Source organism: Delphinus delphis, chromosome 16 (genome assembly GCF_949987515.2).
Source record: "Delphinus delphis chromosome 16, mDelDel1.2, whole genome shotgun sequence".
NCBI classification, from domain to species: Eukaryota; Metazoa; Chordata; class Mammalia; order Artiodactyla; family Delphinidae; genus Delphinus; species Delphinus delphis.
The window spans coordinates 26,417,234-26,440,965 of NC_082698.1; the positions used below are offsets into that span (position 1 = coordinate 26,417,234).

The 23,732-nt window shown below is 41.6% G+C and overlaps 1 protein-coding gene across 3 annotated transcripts in view; it reads left to right on the forward strand.

Annotated features, from left to right (window-relative positions):
- ARMH3 (armadillo like helical domain containing 3) overlaps window positions 1-23,732 on the forward strand; it is a 176,497-nt gene that overhangs the window by 56,888 nt on the left and 95,877 nt on the right. For all 3 annotated transcript variants that reach the window (XM_060034211.1, XM_060034210.1, XM_060034212.1), the window contains 5 exons: window positions 1,502-1,560; window positions 3,161-3,226; window positions 4,724-4,793; window positions 5,824-5,884; window positions 10,878-10,966. In XM_060034211.1, the coding sequence (XP_059890194.1) occupies window positions 1,502-1,560; window positions 3,161-3,226; window positions 4,724-4,793; window positions 5,824-5,884; window positions 10,878-10,966 (345 nt within the window). The remainder of the gene's footprint in view (window positions 1-1,501; window positions 1,561-3,160; window positions 3,227-4,723; window positions 4,794-5,823; window positions 5,885-10,877; window positions 10,967-23,732) is intronic.

Sequence of the window (23,732 nt, forward strand, 5' to 3'; positions counted from 1 at the left end):
AGGTTTTAGTTGATAGATTCCATCTTTGAGGAAGTAACAGGTTAATGTCAGGGTGTGTACTGTTAGCTAACTTCTACAGCACTGTAATCCGTTAATAGATCTCTCCAGAATGGACTTTAGTCTGGGTCCCGTCAAAGCTAATTTGAAACATCATAAGCCATTTTTCTGGTTTGGATATGCTGGTATGACCTTTTTTTCTTTTTAAAAAATATTTATTTCTTTATCTGGCTTTGTCAGGTCTTAGTTGTGGCACGTGAGATATTTGTGTCGGCACGCGGGCTTCTCTCTAGTTGTGGTGCATGGGCTCTCTAGTTGTGGAGTGCGGGCTTAGTAGTTGTCACTCATGGGCTTAGTTGCCCTGCGGCATGTGGGATCTTAGTTCCCTGACCAGGGATCAAACCCCAGTCCTCTGCATTGGAAGGTGGATTCTTAACCACTGGACCACCAGGGAGTCCCAATGACCCTCTTTTTACCTCCATTTCACCCCTTCACCCACAAAGATCCTGGAAAGTAAAGAAGTTTTGATGGTTCTGGTAATTGGCAGTGATGGAGTAGCTCTTTCTGGGTCATTTGTTTGGGCTTAGAGCCCTGTTACTGAGGTTGCCTTCTTTTTTTTTTTTTTTTTGCTGTACGCGGGCCTCTCACTGTTGTGGCCTCTCCCGTTGTGGAGCACAGGCTCTGGACGCTCAGGCTCAGGGGCCGTGGCTCACGAGCCCAGCCGCTCCGCGGCATGTGGGATCCTCCTGGACCGGGGCACGAACCCGTGTCCCCTGCATCGGCAGGCGGACTCTCAACCACTGTGCCACCAGGGAAGCCCTGCCTTCTTTTTTAATAACAAGAATGTGAGTTCTGGGAGACCACAGACCTTTGTTTAGTTCAGTGCTATGTCTCTATTGCCTAGCACAGTGCCTGCCACATAGTAGGTACTAAATAAATATTTTAGAGTGAATAGCTTTGGCAGGAAGAAAAATGATCAGCTTATGGTCATAAGTAGTGTTCACAGTGCAAGGAGAAGCATGAGCTTGACCCTAGTCTCCAGTTAATTTCTTTCTGATTCATAGCCAGTTTGCTATGAACAGTTATAAAACTTTTCTAGATTTTGTGGTAGATGGGTAAAGGTGGTGGTGCTTTTAGCTAGTGGATGAGGAGGGGTGGGAAAGGGAATAGGTTTGATTATTCAGAGGCAAAGGGCTGATATGGAAACAAAGGGCATAGCCCTGACTTGGGCCATGGTATTAGTGACCATTACAATAATTGGATGGTTCTCAGGAAGATGGTTAGCTATCCATCAGACTACCAGGATACTTAGGAAAAAAATCTTACGGGGGAATTCTTTTGCCTAGAAGAAAAGCAAGGATTACTCTAGTAGAACCTTGATTTTCATTCATGAATTTTGTGGGGAGAGAAAGTGTGAATGTTCTTTTTGATGATACACATCTTTATTCTCTATAGAAACATGGTCTGGATGATTTAGAGAGAAGGGTTTATTTTTTCTTTTCAGATGAGCACCGGCTTCACAGTGGCAAACTCTGTCTGATTATCCTTACGTGTATTGCAGAGGTAGGTCTCACCAGCCTTCTGGTATTAGCTAATCTCTTAACAAAGTGCTGTCTCTTTCTGCGCTTCTTCCAAGTTCCTCTCCCCTGACTTTTAGAATCCCGAAGTTTAGGAGAGAAAATCTTCCCACTTTGTATTATCTCCTCCACTAGAATGTAAGCACCACTAGAATGTAAGCAATAGGCGGTACTTTGTCTTCTTCACCAGTGTATTCTTAGCGTCTGGCACATAGTAGGCTCAGTATTTACTGCATGACCTAATAATGAATTGTGATGTGATAACTGCTATAACTGGAATATTCTAGTTCTTTTTTTATTTTATTTTTTTAAGATTCTAGTTCTTCAGAGTTTGAAACTCTGAAGAGAGTTATACCTCTTCAGAGAAAACAGTCCTGCCCTTTTGAAACTGTTCATGTTGGGTCTTTTGCATTTAGCAAAATGAAAAAAGGAGCTCAGGTTTCTGTGGGGACAGGTGGAGACAAAAGCCGAAGAGGGGCATTGGAAACTGAGTCAAGTGGGCTGATTGCAGTTTGATGAAGAACAAGAACCCGAGGGGAAAAAAGAAGAGATGCTTGGGCTTTGTAAGGAGACACTTTTGGTTGCATTAATTAGGCCTGAACTCACCCTAGATCTTGGTGGCAACACAGGTATGGCAGAAATTGAGTCAATTTAGAGCTAAATTTGTAGTTTCAGACTCTTCCTTCACTTACTCCTTACTCTGATCTTTTCTCTCCTAAGAAAAACAATTAAGGCGTGGTCCATGTGGAACAGAGATCTCTCTCAGTCTTTCCATTTTTATGTTCTTGGTGAAAAGATGACCTGCTTTTCACCAGGTTAGGGGTAGCTGGTTATAGAAGAGCTGCTTATTAGCAGTGGAACTGGTGTAATTGCTTTTCAAAAATCTTTCTAAGAAAATCTTCAAAGGAGTTGTTTTTCACAAATGGTAACAGTTCCTAGGAATTGGAGTCTGTAGGCACATCAGATCTTCAGAAGAGATGTTGGGAAAGGGCCAAGGGATGTTTATTACTGATTCATGGTGAGAGGTTTTTGATTTTATATCAGTCTTCAGCAAAGCCAGGGAGAGACGGGGTCTTACCTACTGCCAAAGCTGCCATGTAAGCAGCTTTCTCTTGCTATGCCAAGCCCGTTCCCGGCGGAGTGCAGACCTTTCTTCTTAATCGTAGATCCTCATGTGGGGCCTGCACATGTATCCTGCAATCCCTATGAAAACCTTCAAGCTGTCACAAACAGAGCAGGCTCCTTGGGCAGATGGGAAGGAAGAGAGAATAGGAAAACACATGCCTCTCAGCATTTGCCTCAAGTGCCTGTGCCTTAATTTTTATTGTTCGTAATTTGCTTAGAGACTTTTGGCCAGTTAGAGACACACTGGGAAATTACACCCAAGTGAAATCTCATGGCTTAAGTGGGGCTTGACGTAAAGGCTCTAGGCTCATCCCATTACTCTCTAACTGGTCCTTGAAAGGAGTTCTTTAAGTCCTACAAATCCTTGGGCTTTAAGATGATAGATTATAGACAGATTATAAACTGAGTGTCTTAAGTATAGCACTCATTCCTTACTTTTAATCTGTTTTTATTTTTATTAGGATCAGTATGCCAATGCATTTTTGCATGATGACAACATGAATTTTCGAGTAAACTTACATAGAATGGTAAGTGTGACTTTTGCTTCTTGTTTTTTCTTAGAGGAATTTTTCTGCCAACACAAAATTGATCCTACTAGAACAAGTGTGGCTGGAAATTTATGCTAAAGGGCTCTTGCTTAACTGCTGTTCAGAAGACCCATACTGGTTGTTGGGATTTTTTGTGTGTGTCATGGAGGTGTTACCTGCTCAAGAGAGGGTGGAAAGATCCATGATCATATACCCATGGCAGTAATATTAGAATGTATCAGGGGACTTCCCTGGCAGTCCAGTGGTTAAGACTCTGCAGTTCCTCTGCAGGGGGCATGGGTTTGATCCCTGGTCGGGGAACTAAGATCCCACATGCCACCCAACGTGGCCAAAAACAAACAAACAAACAAACAAAAAACAAAAAGGGACTTCCCTGGTGGCACAGTGGTTAAGAATCCGCCTGCCAATGCACGAGACATGGGTTTGATCCCTGGTCCGGGAAGATCCCACATACCACGGAGCAACTAAGCCTGTGCGTCACAACTGCTGAGCTCGTGTGCCACAACTAATGAAGCCTGCGTGCCTAGAGCCCATGCTCCACAACAAGAGAAGCCACCCCAATGAGAAGCACGCGCACCTCAACGAAGGGTAGCCCCTGCTTGCAGCAAGTAGAGGAAGCCCGCACACAGCAGCGAAGACCCAACGCAGCCAAAAGTAAATAAGTAAAATAAATAAATTTAAAAACAAACAAAAAAACCCCTCAAAAGTATATCTTGACTAGAGATATACTTTTATACAAGTATATACGAGATAGAATGTATCAGTAATGTAGATTTCAACAAGGAGATGGGCCTAAGCCTTTTGCTTTCAAAATGTAGTACGATCTTTGATTGGTTGATGCTAGATCCTGCTTTGATTTATTCATCTGAGAGGTGGGGGAAATAAGAGTATGAAGGATCAGGGAATTTCCTAAAACTTGGAGGTATGTTCAGAAATATCACATTGAGGTTTATATTAAAACTTTCTTAAAAAAAAACTATTTTTTTTAAACTGCTACTGTTGCTGCCTTTACACAGTCACATTTTCTTTTTTGAAAAATAAATTTCTTTTTATTTATTTATTGGCTGTGCTGGGTCTTCGTTGCTGCGCACGGGCTTTCTCTAGTTGCGGTGAGCGGGGGCTACTCTTTGTTGCGGTGTGCGGGCTTCTCACTGTGGTGCCCTCTCTTGTTGCGGAGCACGGGCTCTAGGCACGCGGGCTTCAGTAGTTGTGGCACACAGGCTCAGTAGTTGTGGCTCACGGGCTCTAGAGCGCAGGCTTAGTAGTTGTGGTGCACAGGCTTAGTAGCTCCGCGGCATGTGGGATCTTCCCAGACCAGGGCTTGAACCCGTGTCCCCTGCATTGGCAGGCAGATTCTTAACCACTGCACCACCAGGGAAGCCTCCAGTAGTGATTTTATTTGCATGAAAAACGTGATGGTAAGCCATTGGATGTTAGTTCAGATGTCTACTAGTTTCATTTCTTTTTTATGTGAAGCCTATGAGACACAGGAAGAAGGCAGCAGACAAGAACCTTCCCTGCCGTCCTTTGGTATGTGCAGTACTGGGTGAGTATCATCAAAATTGGCATGTTTCTGGGCCAGCGATAGGTTTTCATGATTAAGATGAGGGATAGATCCTGGTTGATGTGCGCTTCCTCCTCAGAGAAGAAGTTACTGGTTATGTTTCTTCCCTGGCCTAAGAAACCATGTTTCTTGTTGAGTTTGGTAAAGCAATCCCAAGGAGTATAATGCTCAATTAAAGGGTGCTCTTGTTCAAAGAAAAAGATCTTTGTAGGGAGACAAATGTCTAAGTCTAACCTTGATACATGATTTAAATTTGTAAACTGTCTTACACTTGATCAAGATTTCAAATTCTTCCCTCCCTTTCTTGGTCCAAATTGTGTGTCAGCTGGCCAGGAGGCTTAAAGTTCAAGGTTCAGACATATAAAACTTCCTCTGAGTAAATTAAGCTGAGAGGAGGCTGACAGAGCTGACAGCTAAGGGGCTGTATTGTAGGTAATTTAATCTGCCCAGAATTCTACATTTTCCTCAGGTAAATGATCTGAACTCTTAATTCCATTTCACCTGGGTATTCAGCCCTACCTCCTAAATCTACTTGATTTTAGAAACAATAATTAAGGCTATATAATATTAAGCCTCTATTGACCCAAAGCTCCTCAGACCATTTCAGTCAATACCGGTCAAACTGAGTGTGATAGGAAGACGAGATAGACTGACATAGCTTTAGAGTTTGAGTCTGGTTACACGGATGTGATCCATAGTTTTTTTCTCTGCTTGCCTCATCACTTGGTTCTCAGAATATGATTTCCTTCTGGCATTTTGCATTAGTGTCATGGTATGAAATATCTGTACAATGAAATCTCCCTTGTATCTGAGTTTATTGGCAGGTCAAAGTATCCTTCTGGAAGTAGGAGAGAACTAATTTTCTTTTTACCTTACAAGTGGCAGGTGGTGAAAGTGTTGCAAAAAGTGCCTTATATAAAATAAAGTGCACTGAGAAGGTTTTTTTCCCAGCCCAAAGGCAAGCAATGAATTTCATTCTGATTGATCTAATTTTTCTCTTTTTCCCATTCAGACCTGATGGTAGAGTTTATTGTAACACACATGATGAAGGAGTTTCCTATGGATCTCTATGTGTAAGTACCGTGGTTCATTTAATGTGTGCAAATCTGTTTTATAGAATGGAGTGATGGGAAGTTTAATAGTCACAAAATTTTTATGTACACTTCAGGAAAAGCACATTTATGTGCGGAGAAGTGTCAGGGAGTGTTTTATGGCCTGTTTTATACATTTTTCCAGAAGGGGGGAAAAGTACAAACTATGTATCTTCATTATCACTTTTAGGCACACTGCATGAAGAACAGGGCTGATGCGTTGAAGCAGTGATCATAGCTGACTCCTGTATCCAAGGATATGGAATACTAGCAGACCACTTAGTCATCCCTGGGCTTTGGCATCAAAGGAGTCAGCAGTATTTAAAAGATATGGAAAGGCCAGAGGGATAGATCTTTTGGTTCATTCTTAGCCTACATTGTACTAGCCACATAGTCAGAACTCTGCTAGCTAGGCAGATTATGTATATAGTGGCCAGGCTGGGAGATTCCTGCCTCCTGAGGAGATCTGATTGTCTGTCACAATTCTTTACAACCAGTATAACTAGAGATGACTGAAAATCTTCATATTTTAATAAAGTTTAAGCCTTTAGGCTTTCTCTCTTCTTTGGTATTTCAGCATTCTTCTTATCATCAGTGCCTAACAGCTGTGCCATGTTAGTGTGATCTCAAATATATGTATTATCTTTATTCCTTAAAATGCATCTGAATTCAATCTGACAACAGAATTAGTACCTCCACTTTTTTGAGTAAGAGGAAGTTTGGTGCACAGCAAGCTTAGTGTACCTCATTCCAATGCTAGGCCTGGGATCTAGGGAGATATGAAAGATTTTACTCTGACTAGAGTAGATCTCCAGCTTTTTAGACTGTTTGTAGGCTACATATTTTTGGTTTCCTAGATATGAAATAATGATACAAATTTTACTTTTAGGTAAGTAGGTTGTGGTTTGCATTTTTCCATATCTTTTGGGTGTTTAAAAGTTAGTCTGAAAAAAAAAAAAAGTTAGTCTGATCCTTTATTTCAACTCAAAGACCATGAAAAGCTGCTTTTTTTTTTTTATAACACTTACCAGATGAGTTTTCTGCTTGTTTTAGATAGGATCGCTGAACATCAGTACCTCAGGGATCAGATTTGTTTTGCTACAGATTATATTTTTAGCTTGTTTATCTAATGTTCTAGTTCTAGGATATGCTCTTTATGTTGTAGTATATTATTATAGTCTTAGTTTTCTCATTTTCCAGGCAAGGAAACTGAGGCTCTGGAGGTTGGGTTGTTCTGTTAGTAAGCACCATTGCCTGGACTTGAACCCAAAGTTTCTTACAGTAAATCCTAAGCTGTTCCCACCCCTTCTCAGGTGTATTATCTATTGCTATGTAACAAACTACTTCAAAACATAGGGGTTTAAAACAAACATTTACTACCTCATAGTTTTTGTGGCTCAGAAATCCTAGCAGCTTAGCTGGGTAGTTTGGGCATAGGGTTTGGCAGAGGCTGCAGTTAGTGTGTTAGCTTTACTGGGGCTCTACTGGGCTGTACTGGGGCTGGAGAATTGCTTCCAAGCTCACTTACATGGTTGTTGGTAAATCTCAGTTCCTTGCCATGTGGGCCTCTCCATAGGGTTGCTTGACATGGCAGCTGGCTTTCTTCAAAGCAAGTAATCCAAGAGAGAAAGAGAAGAGTGAGAGCCCAGGATGGAAGCTATAATGCCTTTTATAACTTAATCTCAAATGACATGCCATTTCTGTTGGTCATACAGACCAAGCCTAATACAATGTGGGAGGAGACTCCATAAGGTTGTGAATGCCAGGAGGTGGGGACCATTGGGGGCCATCTTGCAGGCCGGCTACCACAGTTACCTACCTAGTTGAGTTGCATCACCAAGATTCAAACTCAAGTCTGTCTGACCCCAGAGGCTGTACTCTTTCTTAACTACTACTATGATAAATGACAAAGGAAAGATTTGTACAGGGTGACTAATGCTCACTGGGGCATTAAAGGGGGCTGTGTTTGACCTGAGTCATGAAGAAACAGTAGGAGTTTTCTATGCAGAGGAGTGGGGGAGGGACATCCCAAGCAGGGGACCAGCATGTTCAAAAGCTTGGAGACTTGAAAGTGTGGCATGTTTGGAGAATAGAAAGTAATTCAGGAGGATTAGAGTGTAGGGTACATGGAGGAAGGATAAGAGAGTAGAAAAAATGTTACCTGATTTAAGTGGATGATGGGTGTAACAGTTGAAGATGAGGATGGCATGATAAGACTGTGTATTCAGTACTTAGAGTTACGGTATGTCACTGTCCACCCAAACCCTCACATCTCAGCCAGTGAACCTGATCTACACTAAATATTTTAACTCCCTCTCCCCAGTAGTTCCTGCCTTTTTTTGTTTTGCCTTGCTTTCTCAGTTCTTTTTCCACCTGCTTCCTAATTGAATGTCCTGAGGTTAGGGAAGATGGAGAAGATAACAAGCTGACAGAGCCTGGGCAGAAGTTCCTACCCTCAGGCTGAATTCACTTTCTTCATTACTACCCATGGGCATATTTCCATATCTCCCTCCCCCAACTTCCAGTCTTCTTTCCAGTTTTTGACATTTGGAGCATCAAGTCCTTTTTAGGTGAACTTATCTGCTCCGAGCTGGGCATCAGGCCAGCTTGCTGCTCTCACTTCTCATTTTGTACTGCTTTTCAGCAACATACAGCGCAATGAGAAATTGAAAGCAAAATGAATTTCTACCATTTCAGATAAGTGTATAATCTTCCTGGTGAAATATGAAGAAATATGGAGCATGGAAACACTTAATACTCAAGTCAGAATCTGTGTCAGAAACGAAATAGTCTCATATCTGTGTATGAATGCTGTAGGTAAAGTAATAATGGGGGGAGGTGCTTATACGAAAAAAAAAGAGAGAAAAGTCTTGCCTGGAGCAGTAAGAGGTAGGAAAACCCAACAAATGAATTTCTTCTTCTGGATGTCTACTCTGTGATTCTTGCCGCCACTCCCACTGCTGGCCCAGGATTTGGGAGTTAGGGGAAATAGTCTCTGGGGAGAGTAAACTCTCCTTTAAGTTACTCTTACATGGAAAACTTGGACTCCTTCTAATCAGGGATTCTCTGTGGGTAGAGACTTCAGTGGACCCCACAAGAAGATTTCAGGTTAAAATGGAACTGTCTTGTGTTGAAATAGGAAACCACTACATGCATAAAAGAAACACCCTAAGCAGTCAGCTTAGAGTCATTCAGCCAGTATATATATATTTTATATATATATATATATATATATATATATATATATATTTAAATATATTTTTTAAATTATTTATTTATTTGGCTGTGCTGGGTCTTAGTTGCCACATGTGGGATCTTCGTTGCAGCATGCGGGATCTTTAATTGCGGCATGTGGGATCTTTTAGTTGCAGCATGTGGGATCTAGTTCCCTGACCAGGGATTGAACCCAGGCCACCTGCATTGGAAGCGTGGAGTCTTGACCACTGGACCACCAGGGAAGTCCCCAGAACTGAATTTTTAATTTAACTTTTAATGTAAATAAAATTTACATTTTATTTAAAATTTAATTTATATTAAAAACAAATTTAAATAGATCTAAAGACTTAAGGTCTTTAATTTTATGTTTTTGCATCCTATGTCTGCAATTTCGAATGGAGTAGTCTAATTTTGGTCTAGTGGTGCCTCCTTCCTCTCAGGAAAGACACTCAAGGGAATGGTATCAGTAGTGCCTAATTGAATATTGACCTATATGTGGTTATAGCTCCCTTTTCCTAGTGATAGGGGGAATTAGCACAAGCAGTGTGTGTGGGATGGGGAGGGGGGATTTTTTTTTTAACACCTTTATTGGAGTATAATTGCTTTACAATGATGTATGGTTTCTGCTTTATAACAAAGTGAATCAGCTATACATATACATATATCTCCATATGTCTTCCCTCTTATGTCTCCCTCCCATCCTCCCTATCCCACCCCTCTAGGTGGTCACAAAGCACCGAGCTGATCTCCTTGTGCTATGCGGCTGCTTCCCACTAGCTATCTGTTTTACATTTGGTAGTGTGTATATGTCCGTGCCACTCTCTCACTTCGTCCCAGCTTACCCTTCCCCCTTCCCAGGTCCTCACATCCATTCTCTACGTCTGTGTCTTTATTCCTGTCCTGCCCCTAGGTTCATCAGAACCAGTTTGTTTTTTTTTTTTAGATTCCATATATATGTGTTAGCATACGGTATTTGTTTTTCTCTTTCTGACTTACTTCACTCTGTATGACAAACTCTAGGGTCCATCCACCTCACTACAAATAACTCAATTTCGTTTCTTTTTCTGGCTGAGTAATATTCCATTGTATATATATGCCACATCTTCTTTATCCATTCATCTGTTGATGGACACTTAGGTTGCCTCCATGTCCTGGCTATTGTAAATAGAGCTGCAGTGAACATTGTGGTGCATGACTCTTTTTTGAATTATGGTTTTCTCAGGGTATATGCCCAGTAGTGGGATTGCTATGTCATATGGTAGTTCTATTTTTAGTTGTTTTTTTTTTTTTGCCGTACGCGGGCCTCTCGCTGTTGTGGCCTCTCCCGTTGCGGAGCACAGGCTCCGGATGCGCAGGCTCAGTGGCCATGGCTCATGGGCCCAGCCTCTCCGCGGCATGTGGGATCTTCCCAGACCAGGGCACGGATCCATGTTCCCTGCATCGGCAGGCGGACTCTCAACCACTGTGCCACCAGGGAAGCCCTATTTTTAGTTTTTTAAGGAACCTCCATACTGTTCTCCATAGTGGCTGTATCAATTTACATTCCCACCAACAGTGCAAGAGGGTTCCCTTTTTGGGCAGGGGGGATTTATCTACCAGAAAGCTGCAGGTAGAAGTTCATTTCTTTCCCAGGTGTACAGATTCATATCCAGTGTCTTTTGTGGCCTTAGCAAAAGCTGCCTCATTAAAGAAAGGGTATCTGTGGTGAGTTGCACCATATTTTTAGGCTTATTCCAGTTTTTCTCTTTTTCTCTTACAGGCGCTGCATTCAGGTAGTACATAAACTACTTTGCTATCAGAAGAAGTGTAGAGTACGCCTGCATTATACCTGGCGGGAGCTCTGGTCAGGTAACTTTCTCTTTTGAATTCATCCTCTTTTCCTATATCTTTTTTTTTTTTTTAACAAATTTATTTATTTATTTGTGGCTGCACTGGGTCTTCGTCATTGCACATGGGCTTTCTCTAGTTGCGGCGAGCGGGCTTCTCATTGCAGTGGCTTCTCTTGTTGCAGATCACAGGCTCTAGGCGCGTGGGCTTCTGTAGTTGTGGCATGCGGGCTCAGTAGTTGTGGCTCATGGGCCCTAGAGTGCAGGCTCAGTAGTTGTGGCGCACGGGCTTAGTTGCTCTGAAGCATGTGGGATCTTCCCAGACCAGGGCTCAAACCCGTGTCCCCTGCATTGGCAGGTGGATTCCTAACCACTGCACCACCAGGGAAGCCTCTTCCTATATCTTTTATGAACCCCTAGGCCTGGGCACAAGCTGAATTTTTTTAAAAAACTTTTTAGTTTGTTTAGGATGCTTCTATTTTCAACTCTTCTTTTTGTCATTTCAGCCTCGTTCTAATCCAAACCTGGCCATGTCACATACCATTATTTCATACTTTCTGTCTTGTTCCTTCTCCTCCCTGTAATTTTTGTCAGCTGGTAGAAACAAATATTTGAGTTCCATTGATTCTTCCAATGGGGAGTCAGTACAAACTTGGATTCTCCCTTGGTTCCATTTGGTAGCAGCATATGGACTATAGGGAGGCTTCTGTGTGTTTCCTCAGGATGAGTAATCTCAGGAGGAATGTCTTAGGGAGAGGAGGTGGGGAGGGGGTGGAGAGATGGGGGGAATCCTGTTCTTTGTGTTATATCTGGCATTATTACTGTTTACAGACAGTGTCAATTTTACCACTTCTCCTGTGCCAGAGACAAAAACAGCAAATTAGTGTTTACTTTTGTCTTTGTATCCATTTGGTAGCTCAGTAAAGTCACTCCACCCCTGTAGGAGGGAAGTGGCTCTTCTCTAAGGGTACAATTAATGCTGGCTTGCCACCCATTTCTTTTGTGCAACTAAATTGGAGGTTTCAGAAAAGCAGAGGAGACATTTTTCCTGAGGCATTTGCTTGCTGATAGGTCCTGTGGCTTTTGTGACCTGATGGTACAATAAAGTCTTCTCCAGATGATTATAGTGGTAAATTGTTGCCCCACCCTTGGGAGAGCTTCTCTGTATTCTGAGCAGACAAGGGTGTGTTAGTGTCAGAGGCTTTATGAGAAATGGGTCAGTAACCCCACACCCTCCCATGGAATTCATCTCACTTGTTGTGACACATGGTTTCCTCCCAACCCAATTTGGCTTTCTAAATTTAGTCCTTCATAATGTAAAGTAGAGATCTTTAATTAATGGATTAGCAAGTTTTTTGCAGTTACTGCCTATGGTGGTGAAGGGGGAGTAGGAGAATAACAGTAAGTGGCAATAGTGGCATTTTGATATTTTAGGAGAAGAGTATGATTATGTGAGAGTTTGAAATTGAGGGAATGTCAGAAGAGCTAAAGAGAGATCAAAAGAGATTGAAATGACTAAAGTTAGTAGAATTTCTTAGGTCAGAACAGTGCTTTTTAATATTAAGGACTATTTGGTTGCCTATGGATAGTTGTATGATTATTAGGTTCTAAAAATTTAGGATTAAAGAGAAAACAAAAATGATGCAAATCTCTGGATATTGGTATAATTGTAGGACTTATAGCAAGTACGAATGGTTTATGTCTATAACTGGGATGAAGTTATGCATTGTACTAAAGAGTTGGTGGTAGTTATTATTTCTGCCTGCCTTTGATCTTCTTCTGGTTTTATTTTCTATTTAATTCTATTTTCTTTTCTTTCTATGCTAGCCACCCTGTCTCTGGCCCCTGGGATCTCTCTGGCTTTTCTCCTATCCTCTTCATCTGTTGTCCTCTTCCTCATTGTCCTGTCGTTGCCTTTTCCATTGCATTCTCCCATTCACTCTGGTCTGTCTCCCTGGGGCCCAGGGCTTTCCATTATTCTCCTACCACCACCTTGCATTCTGTCCTTTGTGCTATTGTTGTCATACATTTTACTTTTACATATGTCATGAATCCCAAGATACATTTCTGTCATTTTTATTTAAAGAGGCAATTATCTTTTAAAGAGATAAAAAAGTGTCTTTTATATTTATCTTTTCTGGATCTTAGCATTCACTAACCTAGCTAGAAAACTATGAGGCAAGAGACCATTCTTTATCCTACGTTGGTCAGTTGACTTTATTTCTTTGAGTACTTTATGTCGTGTTCAGCTCTATGTATAATTATTTGCTATCTTGGGACTTCCCTGGCAGTCCAGTGGTTACGACTTTGCCTTCCAATGAAGGGAGTGCGGGTTCGATCCCTGGTTGGGGAGCTAAGATCCCACATGCCTCCGAGCCAAAAAACCAAAACATAAAAAAAAACAAAACCTAAAACATTAAAAAAAAAACAGAAGCAACATTGTAACAAATTCAGTAAAGACTTAAAAAAAAATTATTTGCCACCTCAAGACTGACTGATTGGCATTCTAAGGCCCTTGATACTTTGAGAAGAGGTGTGTATGAGTGTCATTGATGAGAGTTGGATGGCTGCTTTTTCCTAAGGCATAGGCATTTGTACTAGAGTTCTTTGCCAAGTGAGGTTAGCTCCTTTTCCTACGTAGACTGGGTGAGCCCTCCTGGAACCTGTCTCCCTGTGTTCATACATGGAGTATATACAGTGAGATGCAGAGCAGCAGGTGTTAAGGAAAGCTGCAAAATACTAGGCTACATCTGATGCATCAGAGCCTATAGTAATGTATAATATTGCAGTCAGTGAATATAAATGTGGCTGTGGAGGACCCACCCACTCCTTGGCTGGTACTGCCCCTCATATGTTGGCTTGCCCGTGTTTTCACTCTTTCTTTGCCTTCTAGACTTATGGATTTGAGGGAGGTGTGTGAAACTCATCATGGCAAATATGCTTATGCGTACAGATGCTTGCCCATACATGTGCTGCAAACATTAGTTGAATTATACTTATAAATAAAACTGGTAGGGCATGTGTTGTTAGATAAGACACACGGGAGACCTAGGGTGTCTAGGAAGCAGTGGACTGGGGTGCAGATGCCTTTTGTTATTTGGAATGGGGGCGTTTAGTCTCACTGCACTTTGAGTGGTGATTTTTATTCTTTTACTGTTTGACTACAGTAGCTCTTTGTTATTGGGGAGGTAGCCAGAGGTCCCCCTCCAAATTCCCATATGGAATTCTCAGGCTTGGTTTTATGGATGAGGAGGAGCCAGCTGTATTAGTTGGGGGTTTAATCCTGCCTGATACGTTGGTTTTATAGATATAATCCGTGACCTACTCCCTGCTGCCACTGTCTATTTATATGATGCCTGTCACCATGGTATCTGAGTACGTGCAGAAATATATTTAGACTAACCTCAACTTGAATATAGAAAGGAAGAAGTCTTGCCTTTCTCATTGCCCTATTTTCAGCAGTCACTATTTTCCACCAAGTTAAGGAAAGTTCAAAAGCTCTTCTCTGACCTCTAGGCTACCCAGATCTCCTATTTTGAGTAAAAGGTTAGGTTTTAAAACTCTCCTCTGATAAGACAGGAGAGTTGAGTCAGATAACTGAGTTTTAGGGTAAGATCCTAGTGAAATAGTTCTTTACCTTGGAGAATATAATGAAAGATATGATCTTTGCATCCAGAAAAATGTCCATTTGCACATACATATTTTGCATATAATTTCAGAGAGTTCATGGACCTTCTTCTGAAGCCCATCCATGTTCCCATGTTAAGAATCCTGTCTTAATTTTAGGTTCCATGGCCTCCCAATTCTGTTTTCACAGAACATCTTAGTACTTGGTTAAATAGTTTTTCTTTATTTACTGACTGTGCTGCATTCCTCCTGGGAACTTTAGCTTAGTATTTTCTCTCAACTTCTGGAGGCTAAAGACCTTGTTAGTCACTATGTTTTGTTTCCTACACAGGAAACAAACACACTATGTGTGTTTCCTATACATTCCTGCAGAACTTTGGGCTTCTATTTGAGCATATCACATTGTTTTGCTAGGTTTGCATATGTCTGTACAATGATTTGCTTAAATATCTATCTTTCCTCTTAAAAAAAATTCCTGGAGGGCAGGGCCTGTGTTTTAATCATTGTTTTATTCCTAGCACACTACTTGGCTTGTAATAGGGGCTCAGAAGACATTTGAATGAATAAATGAATGGATGCATGGGTATGTAGAATTTCCATTAATGATGAATCAGCATTCTCTTAAAGCAGCACAATGTTATGTTTGGATCTCAAAAAAAAATTAGGATATTTGTTGTCATGTATCTTTTTCTTTCTTTTTAACATCTTTATTGGAGTATAATTGCTTTACAATGTTATGTCAGTTTCTGCTGTATAACGAAGTGAATCAGCTCTATGTATACATATATCCCCATATCTCCTCCCTCTTGCATCTCCCTCCCACCCTCCCTATTTCACCCCTCTAGGTGGTCACAAAGCACAGAGCTGATCTCCCTGTGCTATGCAGCTGCTTCCCACTAGCTATCTATCTTACATTTGGTAGTGTGTATATATCAGTGCTACTCTCTCACTTCTTCCCACCTTTTGTGGGTTTTTTTTTTTTTTTGCGGTACGCGGGCCTCTCACTGTTGTGGCCTCTCCCGTTGCGGAGCACAGGCTCCGGACGCGCAGGCCCAGCGGCCATGGCTCACGGGCCCAGCCGCTCTGCAGCATGTGGGATCTTCCCGGACTGGGGCACGAACCCATGTACCCTGCACTGGCAGGTGGACTCTCAACCACTGCGCCACCAGGGAAGCCCCTTCCCACCTTTTTATTTGAGTTGTTGTTGTAAAAGGGAGCAGTGATAATTTCTCTTTCCTTTGTCTCTTTCTTCCTTACCTACAGATAGATGGATTGCTTTTAACCAAGTGAAAATGGAAACTTAGATGGTTTCTAAGCCATTAACCAAGCAATGAGCAGAATGTTTAGAGGGAAGCATGTAGTTGTTAGAGAGGGAAATACTTGAACAGAACTTCATGGAGTCAGCTTATTTTACTTCCACTGCAGGCAGAAGGGGCATTGGGGAGGCAGCCTGCATTTAAATAGTGTAGCTTTCCACAGTCTGAAAACATGGGTTGATTTAAAGGCAGGTTTATATTGGCGTTTTATATTTGACAATTTATCTATGGCTCACAGTCCTTACCCTTTCCCTCTGCTGCATCCCTGGGTGATAAGTCATTATTTTTATCACCATTTGTTGGAGAATGTATAGAAGGATAAGTGACTTGCTAAGGATCATGGAACAAGACACTAAACAGAGTCATGATTAGAACTTCGAGTTTCTGACTCCTAAGCTCAGAAGCAGACCACTAGGCAACATTTGCCTCCCTGCAGAAAGAGGGGCCCCCAAAGCCCCCAAAACAATCTGTTCAGCTTTACTGTGCTAAACAGCATCCAAAGCATTCACAGCTTTGTGAAAAAGAGAGAAACTGTACATGGCCTGACCTTTCAGATACCTACTGGGAAAAATAGAAAACCCAGAGGGTGTCACAACTTTCTGGATCCAGCTGGCACTCTCATCACTGACAGAAGCCTATGATTTCATGGTTAGGTACACCTTGAGACTGGGAATTGAGAACCTTTCATTGGGAGCTTGTTATACTGTAGTTGTTTTTATACAGGATTGAAAATTATCAAGAGAAAGACTGACCTGAGCTGTAGATTTCTTTGGCAGTTCTTGAATAGGTATAGCTTTGACAGATTGCCAACCCCTCCTGATTTGGGGAGACTATCCTTTGAGTTTTTAATTGTCTGCTTCTTTTAGTTTAGTTACTTTTTTAAACTTTTTATTTTGATATAATTATAGACTCACAGGAAGTTGCAAAAATAGTACAGAGAGTTCTTGTACCCTTCACCCAGCTTCCTCCAATGGTGATATCTTATATAACTCTATAATATTGTTTCTTTTAGTTTTGAAGAGGGTATCCAGGTGGGAAAGAACATGGCAGTAAACAGAGTATATGGGAAGAGGAATTTTGGCAGCTGTTATTGCTATTTTGTTCTTAAAATTGCTTTTTAAATTGTTCTTCCTATTTCCCCCAAATTTTCTCTGATTTGGGGGAATATGTTACAAGATGTATTCTAGGCTTGGTGTGCCTAATTAAGACTGCTCTAGCTTCCATGTGCAAAAACATGGAGGCTTCTTTCTTCTGTGGATAATCAGTTCCTCTCAAAATTAGAATGTTCTAATATAGGGTCATTAGAAGGTATTTCTCTCTTTTCATAATTTTGTTATAAAGATTCTGTATAGCAGTGTACAAAGCCCCAGGATTGAAAAAGAATGCCAGGAAACCATTTTTTCCTTCAAATCATCACATTTGGCTAAATCCAAAATTTATACTATTTTGAATCTTTCTCTTAGAAACTTGGCAAAAGCAAAAGATAAGAATTTCCAACAAGTTTAGCTTGTTAGAGGGAGAAAAAGATTCCCACCTAAAAGCCCCTTAAAAGAGTGAGAAATCTCTGTTCTTTTCTCTGCACATGAAGGCACTTCCTATCCAGAGAAATGTCACCTCTCATAGGCCCATTAGCATCTTGTCAACTAAAAGAGGCAGAGGAAAGAATAGTTGTACTTTTGTTGCTCTGTCTGTACTGGTTGTATAGGAAAGTATCATTTGGTTTCATAAGGTATCGTTCCCTGGATCTCAAGTGAGCAGGACAAGTCTGTTAGTGGTTTTCCCTAAAACCACTTTCTTGGTTTAACCAAGAAATTAAAGTTCTTGGTTCTACATCAGATGGCTCCACTGAGACATGGTCTCATTGACTACTGGATTTCTTCAAGGGTGATTTTTGACTACCTTTCAATTGGGCAATGTTGGAAAAAATAAGCAGGTGGTATAGGGCCCTAGAAGAAGCCAGTAGCTTCTGAGCATGCTTCGTTAGAGGCAGCTGCACAGGAATGAGGTGTATGGGATCTTGCATTTCTGAGTCTAAGTTCCATATGGGAACTTTCACATAAAAACTCATTTTCATGGTAAAGAGGGTGGGTGGTAATTCTGAGGATTGCAGTGTCCCCAAGTAAAGGGGGAATTGGAGATAGTTGAGAATTTTATTTTCTCTTTTAGCAGATACACTTTAACAGCAAGGAAAATGGTAAGACAGAACCTAACTTCCATTTAAAGAAAGGATTTGTTCTTTTTTCCAGTTCATCTCAAGGGGTGTGGAGCCTTTAGACAGTGCAGTTTGTTGACGTACTGACTTATTATTGTGCTAAAATACACATAACATAAAATTTACCATCTTAACCGTTTTTAAGTGTATGTTCAATGGTATTAAATACATTCACACTGTAATGCAGCCATCACCACCATCGTTCCCCATAAATCTTTTCATCTTGTAAAACTGAAACTATTCTGTCTTTATGATTTTGACTACTCTAAGTACTCCATGTAAGTGGAATCATACAGTATTTGCCTTTTTGTGACTGGCTTATTTTACTTATAATGTCCTCAAGGTTCAAGAAATCAGATTCTCCCCCTTTCTGCAGATTTAGCTATTTTTTTGTTATTATAATTATTTTTTGCTGCACTGCGCGGCTTGTGGGATCTTAGTTTCCTGACCAGGGATTGAACCCAAGCCCTTGGCAGTGAAAGCGCGGAGTCCTAACCACTGGACCACCAGCGAATTCCCTGTTGTTTTGTTTTCGATTGTAGGCTGTCTCTGTGCTGAGGATCAGCCTGAGGTGTAAACTTAATGTTTTCTTAGGTCTCTTCTGAGCCTTTTCTTGGGCATGTGCAGTCACTCTCTAATTTTCCCTGAATATGCAGTTGTTTCTGAATGTCCTAGTTTTTTTTACTTCTGAATGCCTTCTTGGTTAATGTTTATATTATCCTAGTATTTACCTTTTTGTTTTAAATTGAGGTATAGTTGATTTACAATGTTGTGTTAGTTTCTGCTGTACAGCAAAGTGATTCAGTTATACATATGTATATTTTTTTCCATTATGGTTTATCACAGGATATCGAATATAGTTCCCTGTGCTATACAGTAGGACCTTGTTGTTTATCCATTCTATATATCATAGTTTGCATCTGCTAACCCCAAACTCCCAATCTGTCCCTCCCTTACTCCCTCCGCCCCCGCCTTGGCAACCACAAATCTGTTCTCTAGGTCTGTGAGTCTGTTTCTGTTTCTTAGATAGGTTCATTTGTGTCGAATATTCTAGTTTTTAATGTCTGGCTCCTGAAAGGGGAAAAGCAAAAAATGAAGGTGGGGAAAAAGGGGCACTAGCCCCTTAAATCTGGAAGTCACTTATCAGGAGGGGGAAGGGCTTGCAACAATGAGGGGAGGTGCAACAAAAATGGCTGCCCACCTCTTTGTCTGCACCTCTGTGATTAGAAGCAGCAATCAGTGATCATAGCACAGATCCCCAGTATTTGGAAGACAGGGCCCTTTTTGCCCACCCTATCTCCTGTAAGCTGTGTGCAAGCTGCTTCAGAAACAGGTGCACAGCTGCTTACCACAGGCCTGGGATTGGGTGATAGGTGGCTGCTAATGTACTAAGAGTTGAAATTGACCAAAATGAACCAAATTTACCATCCAAGTTTTCCTCTGGAAGTTGCAAACCTTCATCAGAGGTCAGAGTTCTAAAATAGTTACATCAGACAGATTCTGCCAGTGCAGTTATTGCCTAGGTGGGAAGAGAGATTCCTGGTGTTTCATGCTTTGCCACCTTCCCAGAATCCTCCCACTGGATATACTAACTTTTGTGCTCTGTTCACCTGGAGAGGCTCATAGCATACAGCCAAAGCCATTTCATTTTCTTGTTTGATTCATTGGTCTCTGTTTCAGTGAGGTGCTTGGGTTTGCAGCCAGACAGTTGCCTGTATTCTGAGAAGCCACCTAGTGTATTTTTAAATTATTCTGCTGGTAAGTGTTGGTTTCTGAGTCTTTCCTGTGCCACTTGGCTGACCGACAATGAGCCTGCTGATTGCTGGCAATGTCCCTGAGTAATTGGTGATTTTGTCCAGAGATGCTAGAATTGGCTAGAGTTTATAGTGCCTCTGGGGTTTTGGAGGCATTGACTTGTTACACTAGTGCTATTTCTAGCCTGTCATTTGAGTTCTTCTACCTCTCTCCTAAGCAAGTGAGGAGCTAAATATTTCTCTTCTGTCAGTCACTGTGAAATTATCCATATCCCCTAATGATCGGGTTTTGACCTGGGATCTGTGGCATCTCATCCTAGCTCCATGCCAGGCCACAAAATAGGGCCTAGTTGAGTCCTGTCTTTGCTTTCTATCTCTTTCTCTTCATAGCATGTAAAAGCTGTTCAAACAGACAGCTCTCTCTGACCCGATTCTTTGGAGACATTTATTTGTGCTCTGCTGGAGGCTCTGTATCTCCTTCCTGTTTTTAATCTTATTTAAATGTCATTCACTTGGTTTTGTAATTAAACCTCCCCTCTGCTTCTCCGAGACAGGCGCTGAGCTACCACTTAATTGTATCTTCCTGTGGTTGGCTTGTTCCTCTCTGCACCTGGTTTACTTCAATGTCTGGGACAGGTTTTAGTTCTGGAGAAGTTCCCATATCCATTATTCATTCCACTCTCCTACACGGCAACATGGTTTGCTGCTTACTACTTGCTACCTTCTTTTCCTCCCCTTGAATTCAAAGCAGGATAGGAAAAAGTCTGGGAAAGTCCTCATTGTGTGGGGTACATTAATGCTAGGAACAGTTCTGTGAACAAGGTTCCTTGTGGAGTGAGAGGGCCCAGTGTAAGACAGCAGGATTCTCAGATGGGTGGTACTGAGCTCTTCTCATTTGAGAAACAGATTGGCTGCTTTTGCCTCTGGGAATTCACTTGGGACTCAGGGAACCATCAAGGTACTCATTCCTGGTGCAGCTTCCCAGAACCTGCACACTCTGCTTTATTCCACTTGAGTCTGCATACAGAAAAGTCAGAACGTCTGTACACTGCTGCCATATTTGATGCACAAGATTCTCCAAGGAAGGAAACTAGCGCCAGAGCTAAGTAAGAGCCTGACACTTGCCTCTAGTACAGAGTCAAAAGACAGCTGGGGACTTCCCTGGTGGCACAGTGGTTGAGAATCTGCCTGCCAATGCAGGGGACACGGATTTGAGCCCAGGTCCAGGAAGATCCCACACGCCGCAGAGGAACTAAGCCCATGCACCGCAACTATTGAGCCTGTGCTCTAGAGCCCGTGAGCCACAACTGCTGAGCCTGCGTGCCACAACTTCTGAGGCCTGTGCGCCTAGAGCCCAAGCTCTGCAACAAGAGAAGCCACTGCAATGAGAAGCCCGCGCACCGCAACGAAGAGTAGCGGTTGAGAGGGGGTACCCTGCTCGCCGCAAGTCGAGAAAGCCTGCGTGCAGCAACTAAGACCCAACAAGGAAGACCCAATGCAGCCATAAATAAATAAATAAATTAATTAGGGGAAAAAAAGAGGCAGCAGTTGCAGCCAATTTGTAGTTCCTGAAAGCAAACCCAGACACTAAAATTTCAAAGTGCCTGGTGGAAAAGACTTTCCAATGAAGAAACAAGTGTGTATGGAGCACCCACTTCCCTGCAACTTAAACTTATTGAATGTGTAATGTAATACTTCAAATGTTTCACTGACACAACTTCTCTGTTTTTCACTCAGTGCAGGTTAAGAGTATTTGGAGCCAGGTCTCTGGATCCTCATTTAGTAGAAATAGAAAAGATTAGGAGGCAAACCCAGGATCCCTAAGGATTCCCTAGAATATTTTTAGTATAGTTGACCCTTAAACAAGTTGAAGGTTTGGGGTGCTAACACCGCCCACTACTCCCTCCAGCCCTGTCAAAAATCCACCTATAACTTTAACAGTCTGCCCTCCCTATCCACGGTCTCACATCTGTGGATTCACCAACCACGGATCATGAAGTACCATAGTACACATTTATTTTTAAAAATCCAAATATAAGTGGACTCATGCAGTTCAAACCCATGTTGTTCAAGAGTCAACTGTACTTCGGTACATTGTTAGCTTTGATTATAAACTGATTATTATTCTGAGGACTGCCATAGTATTGTCCTGAAGGCTGTCCAGTGTTCATTTTCAATTTGCATTCCTGCTCAAGATCTGTGGCTCTCTGTTGATTGAGTATATTTGGATCCTTTTCTCTTCCCCATCAAAAAGGAAACACCTTTGTATGTTTAGCCCTATACTCAGTATTGTGTACCATGATGTAGATTTCAGCTCATCAGTTACACTGAGGTTACAAAAAGTTGGGATGGAGTGTTTGCAGGGCTCATGCTAGTGTCTGTGGAAAGAAAAACATTGGCCTCTTGTTAGTTAATTGGTAAAACATACATAAAATTTACCATTTTAAGTGTACAGTTCATTGGCATTAAGTATATTCACATTGCTGTGCAACCATCTCTACCTTCCACCTCCACAATTTTTAAAATTTTCTTAAACTGAAACTGTATCCATTAAACAATAAGTCTGCCTTCCCCCCTCTCCACACCCCTGGCAACCACCAATCTACTTCCTGTCTCTATGAATTTGATTTCTCTAGGCTCTGCATATAAATCGAATTATACAGTATTTGTCCTTTTGTGACTGACATTTTTCATTTAGCATAATGTCTTCATGTTTCATACATGTAGTAGCATGTGTCAGAATTTCCTTTTTCAGGCTGAATAATATTCGAATGTATGTATATACCACATTTTGTTTATCTATTCATGTGTCAACGGATTCTTGTATTGCTTCCACCTTTTGGCTATTGTGAATAATGCTGTTATGAATACTGATGCACGAATACTTGAGTCCTTGCTTTCAACCTCTTGTTTTTGAGAGTGTGCAGGTTAAAGTGTCTTAGGTCAGTGGAGTGAAATCCTGAGACGCTTACAAGAGAGATGGACTTGAACTTACATGATTTTTCTTTTGGTCACTTGGATGTGTGAGGGGCTGATTAAGTGGAGTTCTGACTAAAGTTATGGTTTTGGGTGGTAAATATAGGTATTGGCCCTAGATAGCTTGCTCCCACACACCCTACAAATGTTTGTTTTTAAAGATTTATTATTTATTTACTTATTATTTATGGCTTCGTCAGGTCTTAGTTGTGGCACGTCAGATCTTCGTTGAGGCATGCGGGATCTTTTCGTTGCAACGCGTGGGCTTTTCTCTAGTTGTGGCGTGCGGGTTTTTCCTTCTCTAGCTGTGGCGCAAGGGCTCCAGGGCGAGTGGGCTCTGTAGTTGTGGTGCGCCAGCTCAGTAGTTGTGGCGTGCGGGCTTAGTTGCCCCTGCGGCATGTGGGATCGTAGTTCCCTGATCAGGGATTGAACCCGAGTCCCCTGCATTGTAAGGTGGATTCCTTACCACTGCTCCACCAGGGAAGTCCCAACAAGAGTTTTTTTTAATTGAAGTTTAGGAGGAACCAGTACAGTTTCATAGACCTCAGCAGGGGGAGTTCATGGACCTTCTTCTTGGTATGTTGCCCTTAATGTAATCAACTAGTATGTGGCTTTGGGTAACTTATTTAATCTTTCTGAATTTCAGTTTGGTTATCTGTTAATTGGGACCACTAATACCTACTTCATTGGATAATTAATAGGATTCAGTGAGAGTGATGTACTTTAAGTGCTTTACATGATGCCTAGCATCTAGCAGACACCTAATAAATGTTACCTCCCTTGCCATTTATGACTTTTGTGTTTCTCCCTTTGAAAAGAGATGAGAATACAGTTTGGGGGAGGTGATTTCTGTAGTTAAGTGTCTCTTTTTAAGGTGTCAGGTGGAGCACAGTAGAAAAGAGG